At 42.8% G+C, this 17,729-nt stretch overlaps 1 protein-coding gene across 4 annotated transcripts in view; it reads left to right on the top strand.

Moving 5' to 3' along the window:
• The first annotated feature begins 585 nt into the window (after nt 1–585).
• Nucleotides 586–17,729, top strand: part of LOC131259028 (probable phospholipid-transporting ATPase IA) — a 30,724-nt gene continuing 13,580 nt past the window's right edge. Inside the window, exons 1-9 of one of the 4 annotated variants that reach the window (XM_058260439.1) lie at nt 586–846; nt 4,507–5,405; nt 13,296–13,416; nt 13,778–14,320; nt 14,456–14,591; nt 14,698–14,839; nt 15,172–15,281; nt 15,370–15,591; nt 16,909–17,682. In XM_058260439.1, the coding sequence (XP_058116422.1) occupies nt 5,306–5,405; nt 13,296–13,416; nt 13,778–14,320; nt 14,456–14,591; nt 14,698–14,839; nt 15,172–15,281; nt 15,370–15,591; nt 16,909–17,682 (2,148 nt within the window). In that variant the 5' untranslated portion in view covers nt 586–846; nt 4,507–5,305. Of the gene's footprint in view, nt 881–4,458; nt 5,406–8,397; nt 8,447–13,295; nt 13,417–13,777; nt 14,321–14,455; nt 14,592–14,697; nt 14,840–15,171; nt 15,282–15,369; nt 15,592–16,908; nt 17,683–17,729 lie in introns of those variants that run through there. The other 3 variants (XM_058260438.1, XM_058260440.1, XM_058260441.1) reach the window with 3 other exon arrangements.

Genomic DNA, 17,729 nt, shown 5'->3' with positions numbered 1-17,729 from the left:
GTTGTAGGTTTGTTTTAGCATGCTGTGATATATTTCATCGGGAAATATTTCATGCATGCCTTCTGATAGGCATTGAGTTAGGTTTTATTAATTGCAGAGATTTTGATTCGATTTAACCATTATTCTAAGTTTATGGAGTGATTCTGAAATACTTTTACTTTCTCTGTGATCCTCTTTGATGATTGTCAAATATTTTATATAAAGAGGATCGTCTTTATTCGTATGAATTGCGATAGAGGCCGCATCTATCCTTCCCTTTTTCGAGAAAACTGATTATCCACGTACGCAAAGCATAAGACGGAGGAAAGATTATAATGTATTTAAATATTTAAACGGAAAGTGAAATTAAAATTGCCATCTGTGCCGTTCGGTTGTTTTGTAAAACTATGTTAAACGTTCTGATCTTCCGCATCAACCTTGACTGTTCGACTCCGTTCCACGCTTGCGCTTCAATTTCCAACGGACACACTTACGCAATCACTCACACAAACCGAATGCGGATAGGGTGCCCCCGGAGACGCTGCGCTTCGGTCATGTGAAGCTCCGGCGGAACGATCATGTCAGAGTATTCCGAGCGTTCATGAGTCGCATAGGGCCGTCCGCTTGTCGTGTCCAACCCGCGTCAGCTTCGCTGCTCACGATTCAGCGCAACGTGTTATTGTTTTACGAACGTGGCGTTGTTCAAACTGTTGTCGTTTTAAATGTACCGTTTTGTGCGTTAAATGCAAGCGTGCGCTGTTCGTGATGCACCGGGAAAAAGTGAATCGATTGTCCACGTCTCTGGGGACTATCGGCATTCGACCGTGTTGTGATCCTCCGTTATGTTAAATTCAATTGGAAGCTGTGGTATTGGTGTGTGCATAAAACGTAATAGTGATGGGTTAGTCTTAAAGTGTACCTTACGCTCTGAATCATTATGTGAGCTACATGAGTCCTTAAGGATCTAGATGCGTCAGAAGAGGTTACCGAATACCAAATAATTCTCTGAATGGAAAGCTGCAAATTGATTTGCACCATTATCAAGGGTGATGACAATCAAATTTCTTGTACAAATTAGGTATATAAGAAAATTTGAAAAAATTGATAAGAGTTGATTCTCATTATCGAAAAAAAATCCAAATTTAATATGTTGAAAGTTACGTCTCCATCCATCCAGTTTCTTGCTTGAGCTGTAAATTTTACATTAACGAACAATAATTAGGCAACATTCAAATCATTTTGAAATATTTCATTCAACCGATCAAGGAAGATGTCCATCCCCATAAAAATTGTGTGTTAGTGAAATGTTATGCGCCTCTTGCGGCGTTGTATGTGTTATGTTGCTTTCGATCGCCGAGTTGCCTATTTTGCCGCTCAAGCAACTGATCAGATCTCTTGCGGCGTGCAAGATCAAGAAGTTTATTATTAGCAGGAATACTTTGTATGTTTTTTTCCCCCACATGTATCACACATTATACGTTCTGTTTTTGGATCTAGGCATCCTGGAATCCGATCTTCACCTATTATTAACGGTGTGCAAACGTAAAACGGGTCGGCTTTCGTTGTATCAATTGGCGAACCAGAAGGCCCGGGATGCACAGCTGCGTATGAATCTTTGATAACTATCGATCGACATTGATTGTTTGCCGATTGGCGTTAGAGGAGGAGTAACAACAGGTCGTCACGGGTGTTTGCTGGATGCTCAATGTGCCGTGGAGCGGGACAAAAATGGCCATGAAAAGCTTACGTCAATGTGTTAATACTCTGCTTCACAGTGGTGTACGAAACAATCGCATTTATCTGCAATAATAAAGTGATGTAAAGCGACACTGCTTCGATGCTGAATGCAGATATTACATATTTTTATGTTAAAGAAAAACATGTAAAGTCGTCAATTAGGTGCAGGAATATCTGTAAAACATCCTTAAAATATAAACATAAAATTGTGCAATCTGATGATTCATCTTGCCGCACTTGCTGAATGTAAATCCCAGTATATCTCAAAGCTTTGGATGAAAGCCACGGACAGATTACTCATTGCCAACCGCTTGAAGGGCGTATTTAAACGATCGTCAGCATGTTGACGCCATCTCGTAATCGTCTCTGTTGTTATTTGATTCTCATCAGTCCCTACTTCCCGGAAGTTGACTGCATTTTAGCGTTGTACGTTGGGTATGACTATTGTTTATTGAAAGCTTTATTGATGCAGTCTTATATACATTTGAAAAAAATATATGCATAATGTTTATTTAAAGCGAACTGTATTGTGAATCGACAACCTTCCTGTTCACCCGTGAATGTGTCCCCGAATACACGAACTGGCTTGCGGAAAAAAATCCATTTTGGTGGTTGACCCAGGCTGGATGTATCGTCTCGCTTAAAATAATAAACACATCTGGTGGGAGTAACATTTCGTGGAGACTTAAGATCGGCCTTCCCATTCCCACGCTATTAGTTCGGATTTCAAAACATGAACTGGTCTGCTTGATGTTTCCAAGGGCAAGATATATAGCTGCTATACAACAGAACAAGGGTGTGCAAAATTATTGTTGATTCTCTGCTTATTTTAGAACACAATTGACTCAATGAGTTCGCTAAAAATGTGTTAAGCGTGTTTCCGTCTTATGTGTAATAAAAATAAGGCCGTGAAAGTATGGAAAAGGAATAGAATAATTGAATATGGTTTTGTATAATAATACATATTTATTTATTTAAATTTACATTACAATCTTTTGAGTCAGCTTCTTACCGCATTATTCACGATCTTTTTTTTTTCAATTAAATTTGAAAAATAATCCAATTGTTCTAATATTTTTTAATTTTGCAAGTCTTGATTAAAAAAAATCACTTAGTCATCTCATTACGTTGAAATCAATCCAGTTGACATCGCAAGATTGTTTTCATTAATATATTTTTCAAAATAATCTCAAATGCAACGATTCTAACTTGTTTCATGAAACGACCAAAGATTACGACTAAAGTCATCTCTTGCGCAGATTCCGGAATTGTCTGTGCTGAATCATTCTTTGTCAGGCACGTATAAAGCATGTGAATTTTAATGACTGCAACAGAGCTCCAACATGGTTTCTGGGTTATCACGATAAGAGAGTAAAGATTAAAGACATTTTCGTCTTGTTGCATATTCAAGAAAAGGTATCTTAGTATGTTCACAATTTTATATGAAATGGCTTGAAATACCGCTGTTGTGTTAGTTTGATTTTTAATTTATGCTATCAATTTGATACATAACTTTTAAATTTATGTTCCTTGATAACAAATCTAGTTGGACGTGCTGTTCACGCAACACGTTTATAACAGGAAGTCAACGCTTTATCGCAAACCGTTGCTTTTAAGATACCATTGATACCGACTATCTCTGCCATTTGTGGGAGTTTGCGATTTTGTGGGATATTTTCCACCGGAAATAAGGTTGGGCAAGACATTGCACTTTTAGCTTATCGTTGTTTTGTAGTCAATAGATAAACAAATACGTTTGTTACGACGACATACCTTGTGAAAAGTATGGTAACATTTGGAGTGTCGGGCTAATGAATGTATAGCTTATCTTATCAAACATAAGCCAAATTCTTCTCTTAGTCCATGGCGCGAACCTTGTGTTGAGTGAAATGATAGGAATGAAGGTAATAACTAGAATTGAAATGGCACCATTTGACCCTACAGCTGGTTCTAGCATCCTCGTTTAACTGCTGAGTGGCGACAATCCCGTCCAAAATGTTGGCCTAATGGGTCAAACATTTTGATTTGCTCAACTAGCCAACCACTAGAAGCACCTCTGTGTGCAATGTTGATAACGTACCCCTCACACGGGTGCGTTGCTGTTGCCGGCGATAAGAGCGAGGGTTAATTTGTGTGAACATAAATATTTTCCCAGCTGGGGTTCCTAGCTCTATTCGCTCGTCATTGCATCGGTAGACGTCGACGGGGTAACAGCACTTCGTGGCAATAGCCATTTCCACCGTTAGTATTCGCGCCGAGTCAGCAACATTTCAAATCCAAAGAGTTAAACCCAAGCGTTTAACCCTTGAGTGCGCGGCAGGTAACATCACAACTCGCTGAGGTGGAACAGTAGGTGTACGTGGTGGTGGTGTACCGAAGAGGAATAAACAATACGCTTCTCGCGTCAGTAGGCCGTGAGCCGCGTGGTTGAATTCAGCAGATATCGACGGTGGTGCGAAAGTAAATTTAGAAAGTACCGAGTGCGTGGAGCTGTGTGATGGATGGAGCTAAACAAACAGACGCGCCAAACGAAAAGTTCCCCTCGAGCGGATAGCATGTTTGACAAAACTGCTAAAATTTCCATTAGATAACTGACATCGCAAAAAGCGAAAAAAAAGCTGTAACCGTGCAGTTACGCAACGCACCGGTTATTTCCGTTATCGTAAAAGCTTCTCCCTCCTGCATATATGCTACAGTGAGCATAGGGTTGGTTAAAAAAAAATAACAAATCTTCCATTAAAGTGTCTGTGTTCGCCGGCATCCATCATCATCATCATCTGGCCCCGAAAGCTTCGTCATCAGTGTAAGTGAGTGTTGTGTGAAATGAAACGCGTTCGAGCGGTGGAAGTTTTCTGTACGACAGTTGTTGACCAAGATCGATGAATGGTAAAAGTGTAAAAAGGGTGCTGTATCTATGTGCTTGTGTAGAAAGTGTGTTGGTAAAAAGTTCACATCCCCAACCGTTGTTTCGCATGTGTTTGGTCGGAAGCAACAACGGAACAACAAAGGTGTATCAAACGTCAAACCTCCAGCGGTTAATGCATTTAATGTGCGCTCGTCGAAGGTTCGACCGTAAACGAACATTACGTATGTTGGCATCTGTGACCTTAAGCGGTCCGCTGCTGAGCCAGCTGCTTCTACGAACGTTACCTAACGCACACCATACTTGGGCTCATCGCTGTTGGTAGGCGACTTAGCTACGGCCTGCTCGGAATACTCAACAGAAGCTACATACGCGCTGAAAAAGCGATCAATAATGCACTCTTAGTACATCGGAAAGCTCGTAGCGCCACCTCCAACATCCGAACAGGTGATAAACGGCTCATCCTTACGTCTCGGTCCACCGTCGATGGCCTTAACCCGCACGGACTGATTTGCCGCTAGCGTTCGGAAGTACCGGTTCGCCAAAGAAACCGGTCCACGGAGCCTCGCTGTAAAGCCGGCTGTTGTAGCGAACGCGCCACGCGACCAACTTCACAAAGCGACACCTGTCGCGGTGGTAACAACCTCTGATCGAATACCAGCACCAACATCATCGTCCGGCTCGTCGTCGTTGTGTCTCCGGTTTGCACGGAACACGGCTTAAGATATGCAACAGGTTGGCCGCTTCATCACGGACAGCATCATACGGGTACGGCGGAGTCCAAACTTGACAGACTTTTGCTGCCAACGAAAGCCACCGGCCAGACGTAAGCCACCATTTTACCTTCTGTGTTCTCTACCATTCTAAACATTTGCAGTTGTTTTTGTCCGGGTTTTTTTATTGGGGATGGGTAATGTAAATTTGTTACATTTATGAAACTTGTTTCGCCGTTTGACTGGAGGAGTTTCATTTTTCCTGCATCTCAACATTAGTTTAACAAATTTTATGATACTGGAAAGTAACATCTTAAGGTACAATTTTGAACAACTTTAATTTAAACAATCCACAACTCCAAATTAAGCGGCTACTGCAATTTTAACAAGTTTTACTCATCCCAACATCCTATTTATAGGAAGTATTGCATTCTCCAATTTTAAAGAAAGGTCATGGTAATTGTAAACAACTCTTCTTCACGCAATACAATGTGAAGAAATCATTTATTTAGGACCAGTTTCAGTGGTTCTGTAAAAGTTTTAGTCCATTGGCACGTTTCATTCGTTTACGACGAACGAAACTGTAAAATATTGTAATGTAGAATGTATGGAGTGTGAACCTTTAATCCATGAACAGAGGCGGTAATGGATAAGCTGGGATTTGGTGTGAGGTTTTAAGCCAGTTCGGTAATGTAAACAACGCTAAACATTGCTCCTCTGCTCATTCTTGCTTTGCCTTGCAACGGAACAGATGGCCCTCGAGAACCCCAAGACGAAATTGCTTTTGTTGAAAATAGAGTCAATTATTTCGGTTGTTTTTTCTCCCTCTCCTGTACACATTAAATAATTGATGAGCTAAATAGTTTAAGATTTACAACCTTCGGTGCGCTTTGTAAGCATTGTTCAGTTAACAGCATTACAACATTAATGCGTTTTTATCCGTGAGCAAATAATAAATGTCTGTGGTGTATTTTCAAAAGGACCCAAGTTGATTGAAAAGTGCTTGTCCAAAAAATTGAATGTTTTAGAAAGATATCCATTGAATCCAATATATTCCTTTTGAAATCTTGGATCTTCTACGTTCAATGGTAAACCCTTGATTACTGTAACTTATTCGTTTGGTTTCAGGTAGGGGATAGTGTCGTGGTCCATTTTATGCCGGAAAAGCAAATTTGCCATACTCGTTGTTTTGCCTTAGCTGCCGAATTCGGTTATCATTGAACTTAAAGGGAGATAATAAAATGCCGAAGTACAACTGGATATGGACTCAAAACAAACCGTCGATATGTAATTTTGACAGATTTAGGAAAATCCACATAAATGAAAATGTCAACAAAAACGTCGGTGAAGTGACCATAGTGCACGCATGCGCTTTTTAAATTGCCAGTGTGCGTGTGCTGGCTGTCAAACTCTGCCTGAGTGAGGATACGTCGATGCACAAGGATGAAGCAGCACAACCAAAACAGTTCCCGCAGCGATGGGTAATCGTAAAAGATTACACACACACTTCTTGGCAGAGTAGCGAAAACAAATCCCTGTTTGTGTAAGAAACTTCCTTTCCTACCTTCTGGTTGCAACCTGCATTGGAATTGGTGCAATCCCAGACGCAGAAGGGATATTTCTCCCTTCACTGTATTTCGTAGCGTATTTTTGTTTTGATTCCATGGGAAGCCTCTGAAAGTGTGCTTGTGTGTATGTGTGTGTACTAGGTGCTCCCGATTCCCCGGGAAAAACGCAGAAAATATCCTTTTCGCCCGTGCCGACGTCGTTCTGGTGTTGTGGTCCTGGTTCCGCTGCTGCCAGTTTGACATTTCTCTGCGAACCAGCAGCAAAGGCGGTGGCACTTTGGAAAAGCTACCCTCCGTCGCGCTAGGCGTAATTTTCTCGCCATTTGTGAGTTTCGGTTCGTCCCAAATTCGGCAGCTGGAAACATTTTTCTCGTCATTTCGGTGGTTGAGTGATAACGAATTGCAAGTTCGAAGATTGAAAATAAGTGCTTCGTAGTATTTTTGCAGTGAGTTCGGAAAATGGAAGACTTTGGCGTGCAGCAAATGTGCTAAACTCATTCAAACATATTGCGATGTTGATGGTGCTAATTGCTACCAATAACGCCATCTCCGCAGCAAGCGTTGCGTAGCTCGTTAAATGTTTATTCTACGAATATCATTCAATTGATGCAAGAATCTCTGCGTGTATCCTAGTGACCGATAGAAAGTTTCCCCCTACTTTTTTTTGCAGTTCGTGCCATCATTATGGCAATGTGAAAAGTGTGTTACGTTCCCGTGGAAATTGTGTGTGCATTAGGAAGAACCAAAAGGGAAAAAAATCAATCAAGCTAATAATCGCCAAGCCGTAACGAGGCCATAAAGGGTCTCGTGTGGAGATTATATCGATTCGATCGGAGGAAAAGTTCGGAGTTATTGTGCAACGCGAAACCGTGAGGCGTGGTCGTCCGTCCGGTGCGCCATAATATTGCATTTTAACCACCAGTCGTGACAAAACGCAGGTGGTTGGGAAACTCCTCACATTCAAATCATCATTTTTTCGGCTGGTTCCAGTGTGCCTTTTCGTTATGGAACAGTGCATTTGCTAGGTTGACTGCTTGTGAGGCGAGCCCGGATGTATCCTGCGGAGAGAAACCAGTGTACGTAGAAGAAAATGTACGATGAGATGAACAACCATCTAACCCACAACCCGATGCATGCTGTAGCAGAACGAAGTAGCTACTAACACTCGAAAAGCTTTATCAGCTTCTCTACTAACACCGTCTAACCGGAACACCGTATCGTCGCTGGCCACAGTAATTGCCTGAACACCCAGGCAAACTCCAGCAACTTCCATAACAACAACATTCATGGAAACATCTCAAGCGCTGCAACTGCGGCAGGATATCGTCGACGCACAGCCACAGGAGGCAGCCCCGACTACGGAACTGCGTCATCGAAGCGCCCGTGGCGGTTCTGCGGTCGCCCGGAAGGAGTAGCAGCAGCGGAAGTTAGGCTAGCTGCTGGAAAAACCACTAGACTACCGTAACGAAAAGCAAGGCAACCGTTTCTGTGCGACCCCTCACCACACCAGGGAGCGGATTTCCTCCTCACACCGGATATGGCCTTCAACTCCATGTACCGTGCACTGAGGCTCCGCTTGGTTAATCGTAAGATCGTGTTGTATATTCTGCTGTCGTTTGCTTGTTCCGTCCTTTTCTGTTAGTATTATGTTACACTCCAATAACGTTTAGAGACGTTGGAATTAAAAACTCATTTGCTGTTGTGTTGTGACGTGTCCCAGATTGTCTGGCCGATGGTATATAAAATCGATACTGCCGGGAGTGAGGCTATAAACAGTTATGAAGGACTCGGTGCATCACTAATGTAGCAAACATTGCTCACTATTAAAGCTATCTCTTCTTTTAAAAACCCTATATCGAAACCTTTCGAAGAACCTAAGAATGCATTATTAATGCCTTTTTGTATCCGGGGAACTCTCCCGTCCGTTCGATTGCTTGTCTGGCCGATATAAGTCAATATCTTGAGGTCGTAAAATTCTTCCCGCCCGCTACTAGTAGCAACAAGATTCAAACGGTACTCCGGAAGGAATGGGGAGTTATGGCGATATCCTTTTTGGTTTATTTCTTCCCGCAATACGATCCTGGTCGTCCGTTGGCACCAGCTCGAGTAAGGCCAACGGGTGGTCGTTATGCAAATTCAGCGTAGCGCTGCCCCTTAGTCTTGTCTAACTGTTCCTGCTCCTGCTTCCTGTGGAACATAAACTAGCTGCGAAAGAAACGGAGTTTCCGCTTGTGGAGGAGTCCTACTGCTCTGTGCACGGTCACGGCCGTTCGATGTGACCGTGAATTTCTACCTCACGACCATCGTTTAGGTACAGGGAGTTTATTAATAAGACTGCGTTAAGGGAGAGACCGTTCCATGGTGGACCTTACAAGGACTCTACCCGGTATGTGGAACCACACTAATGGCGATCTATTGCGTCCAGTCCAGACGCTTCCCGACTACCAGCCCTTGGAGTATGCTAATGACGTTTCACATTTATTCATAAACCGTAATATAAACGTTGCAAAAGTGTTCATTAGGACCACCACCGGGATGATTCATGGTTTTTCGACTCTTGCGACTTCCGGCCATGAGATGGTATCCTTTTTCCAAACCGACCTTGGGGTCTTAGGACCGTAGTAAATAGCAATTAGCGCCGATCTATTACATTTTAAAACCAAACGATAGGATCCGCTGCTGATCCTGCCATATAAAGTAGAAGGAGCCGGGTTAGCGGACAAGGAAAGAAGACATGTTATGTCGTCATATTGGAAGATTCATATCACCCAGTGGGTCGAAACAATATGCTGTTACGGTCCCTTTCCCTGAAACAAATGGGTCCGCGAATAAACAATTTATCATTGTACTACGATGGTTATCGGTCGTTTGCTTGCTGTGCTCGTTCTGGTAATGGGGGACCTCGGAACCTAACAAATTACAGGCATCGTTCTGTACTTACTACGTACGAGGGTGATACACTCAGCCGTTTGGTGAAAACAAGATAGTATTGTTTACGCCGGGAAAAGGCCACATACCATCTTGCGACAGCGTTCGTGTGCAAGAAAAATAAATAAGAACTTGTGTCATGCTCTTATTTGTTCAAATTAAACAAGTATGGAATGATATGGCTCTATATGATTACTGTTTCTTATTAAACAGTCGTTTCTTTTCCTTGGAAAAGATCATGACGTTTTTAACGAAATGATAGATTCGTTTTGTTATTTCAATAAATATGTTACATTGCTTATTTATTCTTTTACAGTAATGGGGACCTAAACAAGTTTGCTTATCAATTTAGTAAACTATTTGTGTGTACATACTGCGCGCTTAGATATTATTTTGTTCTGATTTATTCTTACACAAAATTATCCAACGGGTTAATGCATTAGTTACAATTTTAGCTTCTTGCTAGTTTTCTGCTTTGCAATATTCCTTTCCGTACTGATACTGCACTGATTTAAAGCAACGATATCTGGTTGTTTTAGTTGTTTACGCCGTATTAATTATTCCAATTTCAAATTAATTAATGTATTGTCCTTGTTGCCTTCAAATTCAACACGAACAATATTTAAATGACGATTGACTGAATCGCCGTCATCGTAGAATTATGAATATGTCTTTAAGTTGTTGATGCTAGTACCAATAGTGGAACAAAATTCCAGCTCTACGATGAAATAAATACAATGGAGATATTTGATCTTCTATAAAATGTTCTTTCATCTTCTGCGGAGTGTTCAAAAGTTAAACATTCCCATTCCGTAATAAATTAAAACTCCAAAATTATTAATTTTCAAACAGGTTGTACTAATGTGCTGGATTTCTTAAGAATTTGTCGGATATGCCATGATTTCCTAAAGGCAGTCAGTGAAAATGTATTGGTTTATGAGAAGTCTATGGTCTATGACCAAGTCAATGCATTGGTCCATGGGTAATTTTGCCGCTCTGTTAGAAATATGCTTCAAAAATGAGTCACAGTCAAAATATATTCAGTCATTTCCAAGTGTTACCACCACTATAGGAACACGATACCACAACTATAGGAACCATACTGCCGTTATAAGAACAAACAAATAGGAAGAAAACTACGTTTTTTTTGTGCATTTTTTATTTTGAGAATTTTAATTTCGAATTTTAAAAATAATTTTGTTGAGTCTCTTGCCACTAATACACTTTCATCTACCGCTTTCTTTTTATCTCCGATAATTATATAATTTGATGCCTTTTAGCATTGTTCAATATCATAACAACTTAAAAACTATTTCACACTGCAAGTTATGGAAAACTGCTTATTGATTCGATGACTCATTTTGGAATATTGTTTCCACGGGTTTTCTAAAGATTTTGTTCCAATGAAGAACTACCTTTGGCTGCAGATAGGTATAATATCATTGCTCACGAATATGTATTTTTTGCTGGGTGATTTCTGAGGACAAAGAATGATCCTAGCTGGAAGCGTTGTGGCAACAATCGCAAAACTGCAAACCCTTCTTCAGTCGCTTGTGTGCTCTGTGTTTTTGGCAGCGAGTCAGAAAGCATAAAACTTCAGCAATCGCTGCATCATCTCGGTGCTCGCCGGCGCGCCGTATGGACTCGCCGGACACTGTGTGGGTGCCGGGCGTTTATTGCTTGCTATTCAGATACTGCTCCAAAGGGTGGTCCGGTCCAAGGGCAGAGAAACATATTGCCAACCCCTTGCTTCGACCCTTTCTTTACCGCGCAGATGGTCGGGAATTGGGTCACCTCGGTTGTGGGATGAGATGCAACCGGAGAAATACTGCTCCAACTAGCGACTTCCACACGGCAGACGGTCGCTCCGGTTGAGTTCATGTGTCAGGTATTTGCGCCAGCAATAAGTGGCCACGATGGCGTCTTGACTAGCCGTCGCCAGGCGGAGTCGGAGCCCTCGATCGATTCCTAGTATCTGCTGGGATGATTACTCCTATTCGCTGGTGAGCAAAAACAAGCGAGAATTGTCCGATGCAGATGGGATAAGACACTATATATCTTACGCTCTCAAGTGCTGCCCGTCCTTTTAGGGGCCGAATAGCAAAGGTGAAATTGAACAGTCACCCGTTTTCGGTTGGCTTGCACTGCATTATACTGACCAGTCGGTATCGGTGACACCTCGGTAGATTGTACGACCTTTGCCGTTATCTTTAAATCTTTAGATCTATATAGTTATCTTACGGCTCATTTACCTTGATTCTATGCTCGGTCATTTCTTGCATGATAGGAATACATATGGTTAATATTATTGTTTTCTTTAGCTAACCTCTCGTTGATCCACCGATGGCTTCTATTTGCCTTTGCATACACGCAAAACAAAGCGTATTTCGAAAAAAAATGTTTCAGGAATAGATTCATTTATCTGGAATCATCTGCGTAATTTTGTGTTATATTTTGGAAAAAAATGGATTACATTTTTCCAATGATTATGGCGTAAAGTGTTCCTACTTTAGTTTTGTTTTTGATCTGTGAAGGTTTAAGAAATATATGTCACATAGTTATTGTAGTTTTGTTTCACTTTATATTATGTTTATCTGCAGGGTTGGTTACCAAAATTGAGGATATATCTTTTGAATCCATATAAATTTGTTCATTTTGCTACTGTCTGCTTTAGTAACGCTCGTTTTAATAAGGTGCTGTCAATTCAATATTTTTTACCTCAATTTCCTTTTTCTTATCATATAAAATGCATCTAGAGCACCGTTGAATCATGATTGATAGAAGCTCAACTGGCGCTTGATTTCTTGCATGTCATCAACATTATTGGTTCTGGCCTAATGGAGAAGCTAGCGTTACGTTTTTTTTCTTATCCTCAAAGAGTGATTCCGCAAAACGATCCACGCCGTAGGGAAACGACTATAAAAACCACCTCAAATGGGGCAACAAAACTCGAACAGCGTATTGAGCCTTAGCCGATCGATTAGGTAAATCTTTTGCCACAACATGCAACGGGCCGTGGATGACGAGTCTGATTTAAAATTCAGTGGACAATTTCGATGAAATATAGTTCATTCTGCAAGTTATGTTGGCGAAGAGTCGTAAGAAATGGTGAAATGGTGATGGCGTTTTTCTTTGATTTTTTTGACAAACGATGAGGTTGATGTATGTAAATTACCCTTATGACGACGTTAAGTATCAGGCTTAGGAATGGAAATTAGGGATACAGGAACGTCAAACTGCACATTGAACTCACCATTCTGGGGCTTTTTAAAATTTTAGTTAAGAAATATCCAGAGTGTTATTCGATGTAATTTATCATATTTAATTTATAATATTTAATATATCGCCGTTCTCAAACCTATATTGGGGTAAGAGGTGCGACTCATCAAAAATCTACTAGTATAGAAGATACTTAATTTGTTTTACTCCTTTTCTTTCACATTAGATTAAATGTCCATATTGAATGAAAATCTCTAACGTTTTTTTCTTTTTTCCATATTTGCACAGATGATGATGATGCTACAACCTCGGGCATAACGTTGGATGACTCCGATAAGCGCGTGATACGGTTGAACGAACCGCAAGTTCAAAAGTATTGTAACAATCATATCTCTACCGCTAAATATAGGTAAGTTCCGTGCGAGAGCCGGCTTGTTCCGTTGGCCAGCGGGAGGATGGTTTTTAAACACAGTATTTAGGTGTGAACACACACATAAGAGGGGGGAAGTGGTCCGCTTCTCGAGGAAGCCCGGTGAAAGTGGCCACCATAATAATAACCGTATCACATAAGTTATGCATAACGCATTCGAGCAGGATCGTTATGGGATTCTATTTTTGATGTCACTGAGTCACGTATCGACCCACTCGCGTTGGAATGTCGTTTGGTTATTGTATACAAGAAAATACTTCTTAGCAAAAAGTAGCATTTTTGTTACATATTATTCTTTTATGATATGTTTTTTCCTATTCTTTTCCTTCTTCCCCAATAGTGTGCTTAGTTTTTTCCCATCGTTTCTGTTCGAGCAGTTCCGGCGGTACTCGAACTGTTTCTTCCTGTTTATCGCACTGCTGCAGCAGATACCGGATGTCTCGCCGACCGGACGGTACACGACGCTCGTGCCGCTGATGTTCATCCTGACGGTGAGCGCCATCAAGGAGATCGTCGAGGACATCAAGCGGCACCGGGCGGACGACGAGATCAACCATCGCGAGATCGAGGTGCTCCAGAATGGCCAGTGGCGCTCGATCAAGTGGCAGGAGCTGGCGGTCGGCGACATCGTCAAGGTGCAGAACAACACCTTCTTCCCGGCCGACCTGGTGCTGCTGTCGTCGAGCGAACCGCAGGGCATGTCGTTCATCGAGACAGCCAACCTAGACGGCGAGACGAACCTGAAGATCCGCCAGGGCGTGCCGAACACTTCGAAGATCCTGGAAACGAAAGACTTCATCCAGTTCAGCGGCACGCTGGAAAGTGAACCACCGAATCGGCATCTGTACGAGTTCAATGGCGTGCTGAAGGAGCACGACAAACCGTAAGTGTATACCCCACCCCCATGTCCCGTGTCTAGACCTTCCGAGGTCGACATGGACAGCGACGACTGGATGACACCAGTTGCACACTCTGTTTTTCACTTTTGTCACCCTTGTGTCACAATTTTTACTTCCAGATCGGTAGCGCTTGGACCGGACCAGCTGTTACTGCGCGGCGCCATGCTACGTAACACCGCCTGGATATTCGGCATCGTTATCTACACCGGTCACGATACGAAACTTATGCGAAACTCTACCTCAGCGCCGTTAAAGGTAGGCAGCAGCTGGCTGACTCCTGCTCGAACAAAAAAGGGGGAACACCGTTGACCTATAATAATTCTCGTCTTGTTTGCTCTTTCTCGCCCCCTTCTATTTGCAGCGCTCAACCGTTGACAGACTGACAAACACGCAAATTCTAATTTTATTTTTCATTCTGATCTTTCTGTGTATCGTGAGTTGCATTTTCAACCAAATTTGGACGAACAAACATTTCGATAAGGACTGGTACTTAGGCATTGGCAGTGAGTAGTATTGACTTTTGCATAGTAACCTCCCGCTTGCCGGATGGCTGGACGGTAGCAACACAAACTGATGAAAGCGCCCGAACTGACCTACAATCGCCCCGTGCCTCCTACTTGAATCCTTCAAGGACTCGGGCTCACTCACACACTCAGGACTTCCTGTCAGTGCCCTCCTTTGGAATATCAATGCCATTTGGTGTGGGAGGCTTGGCATTTGGAAGGAAGAGTATTTTGTCACATTAAACAATTTGTTACCTACCAGCCATCCTGCGCTAGCGACTGGACCGAACTGAGTGACGAACGTGAACCTGTGCTCTCTTTCTCTTTCGCAGATCTTTTGAACAAAAACTTTGCCTACAATCTGCTTACATTTATTATTTTGTACAACAACTTGATTCCAATATCGCTGCAAGTTACGCTGGAGTTGGTCCGCTTTCTACAGGTAAGACACCCCCAGATCCGCCGCCGTCTCGTGTCCCGGTTTATACATACACCAGTATTTTGTTTCGTTCGCCCCCGCGGTCACGTAGGCAATCTTCATCAACATGGACATCGATATGTACCACGAGGAGTCGGATACGCCGGCGATGGCGCGCACGTCCAACCTGAACGAGGAGCTCGGCATGGTGAAATACGTTTTCTCCGACAAAACCGGGACGCTAACGCGGAACGTGATGGAGTTCAAGAAGTGCAGCGTCGCCGGCGCGATATACTCGGCCGAGGAAACGCCGGCACAGTCCCGGCTGGTTCAGGTACGTTTCGGAACCACCGCCGTGTGCGGAAATGGGTTTTCCCCCGCCCACGACAGAGCGGGGGGAAGTGGGTAGGTGGTAACGATGAGCGAAGGAGAATTCCTAATGAATATTTGATGTGCATATCCCAACGAAACCGCCGTTACCACTGAATGTGTGTTTGTGTGTGGAGCAACAACCCTCCGCATTAGTGTTCCTCCCCTGGCAAACGTGAATGCACGTCGAATCCGGAGGAGGACGAGTAAAGCTTCCGCTTCATTCCGGCAGCAATGAGTTGGTAAAATATTATTGCAAACGGAAAGCTGATCCCTTCGACAGTCCATGGGTTGGAACAGCAATGTTGCTTGTTTAAAGGTCGAATGTATAAATGTACACGATAAGGAAAAAAGTAAAATCGAGAAAATTATGTTTTGCATATTAAAATGTTTCCGTCGATCGATAGGCTATTTGCAAAAGATTACTCCCGGCGTATAGCCTTGGATTACTGTTGCCGTTGGTCATCAAAGTTCAATCTGCCCTTAAATCCAGTATATTTACCTACGGATACAACATTTCCAGCAGACGCTTACAGACGAACATTTTCATCGTCGTACTGCTTGCATATTTAGAAATATAGACTTTTTTTGGTTTTAAATATTTCCCTGCTGATAATTGATTGAAATTATTTTCCGTTGTTTTCTTTTTTATTGCTAATGCATACCCCCTACCCTTCGTTTGGGTTGAAATCAGGTCAGGGATTCATTAGTAATAGACTGCCGAGCATCCATTTTACTGGCAAAATCAATGTACTTCACCCTGCTAATATATTACCGGAAATGTTCGTTCCCCGTAATTCCATTAGTAGAACCACAAACAATCGACGTGTTGTTTTGTTTTCCTTCGAGGAAGTAGTTATCTCTCTCCTTTTTTTATTATTTTCACTTCTCGTGCTGCTTGATTCTATCGACCGGGGGTGTTAAATTAAACATTCCCGCAGTTTATCACGAGTGGGGAGAAAGCGTGGAAGCTCTTTCGCACATAACAATACGCTACATGTAGTCGTTTGGGAGGGTGACCTTTTTAACAGCGAAGTATATAAGATTCTAAAGAGTTCATGGTTCTCGCCTATCGTTGAATGTTTAAAATATTTCACTGATAATGTAAGGGGTTGGTTTTATAAAAAAAAAATCGTTTTGGGTTACGGTTTCACATACACATAAATAATAATAATGATAATTCGATGAAACATCTATTTTTCACACAAACACCTCAACTATTATCTTCTACAAAGAAAATTCAGTTAGAAGCTGAGATTAATTTGACTTTTTTACATTTCAGAACATTATCAACAATCACCGTACGGCGCCGACGTTGCGCGAATTTCTCACGCTGATGGCAATCTGCCACACGGTGATACCGGAGAAGCAGCCCGGCAACGATAACATGAGCGACATCCAGTACCACGCAGCCAGCCCGGACGAGCGGGCGCTGGTGTACGGGGCGAAGAAGTTCGGCTACGTATTCTACACCCGGACGCCGACGTACGTCGAAATAGAGGCGCTTGGGGTGTCGGAGCGGTTCGAGATACTTAACGTGCTGGAGTTCACGTCGACGCGCAAACGCATGTCGGTAATCGCGCGCAACTCCAAGAGCGAAATCAAGCTCTACTGCAAGGGTGCGGACACGGTGATTTACGAGCGGCTGGCGCCGGATGGTGTGGCATACCGTGAGGCCACCCTGGCGCACCTGGAGGAGTTTGCCACGGAAGGTCTGCGAACGCTGTGTTGCGCCGTGTCGGACATTCCCGACGATGTGTACGAGGACTGGAAGCACACGTACCATAAGGCGTCCACGTCGTTGCAGTACCGCGAGCAGAAGGTGGAGGACGCCGCCAACCTGATCGAGACGAACCTGCGACTGCTGGGTGCGACGGCCATCGAAGACAAGCTGCAGGATGGCGTGCCGGAAACGATCGCATCGCTACTCGAGGCCAAGATTAACGTGTGGGTGCTGACGGGCGATAAGCAGGAGACGGCCATCAACATCGGCTACTCGTGCCAGCTGTTATCCCACTCGATGGATTTGATTCTACTAAATCAGGATTGCTTAGATGTAAGTAAAAGTGACATCAGCTGTCAAACATTAAATTTCTAACCTCT

The sequence above is a fragment of the Anopheles coustani genome, chromosome 3 (genome assembly GCF_943734705.1).
Source record: "Anopheles coustani chromosome 3, idAnoCousDA_361_x.2, whole genome shotgun sequence".
Classification (NCBI taxonomy): Eukaryota; Metazoa; Arthropoda; class Insecta; order Diptera; family Culicidae; genus Anopheles; species Anopheles coustani.
Note: the sequence above shows the minus strand (reverse complement) of the source record. Positions and strands in the feature narration are given on the sequence as shown.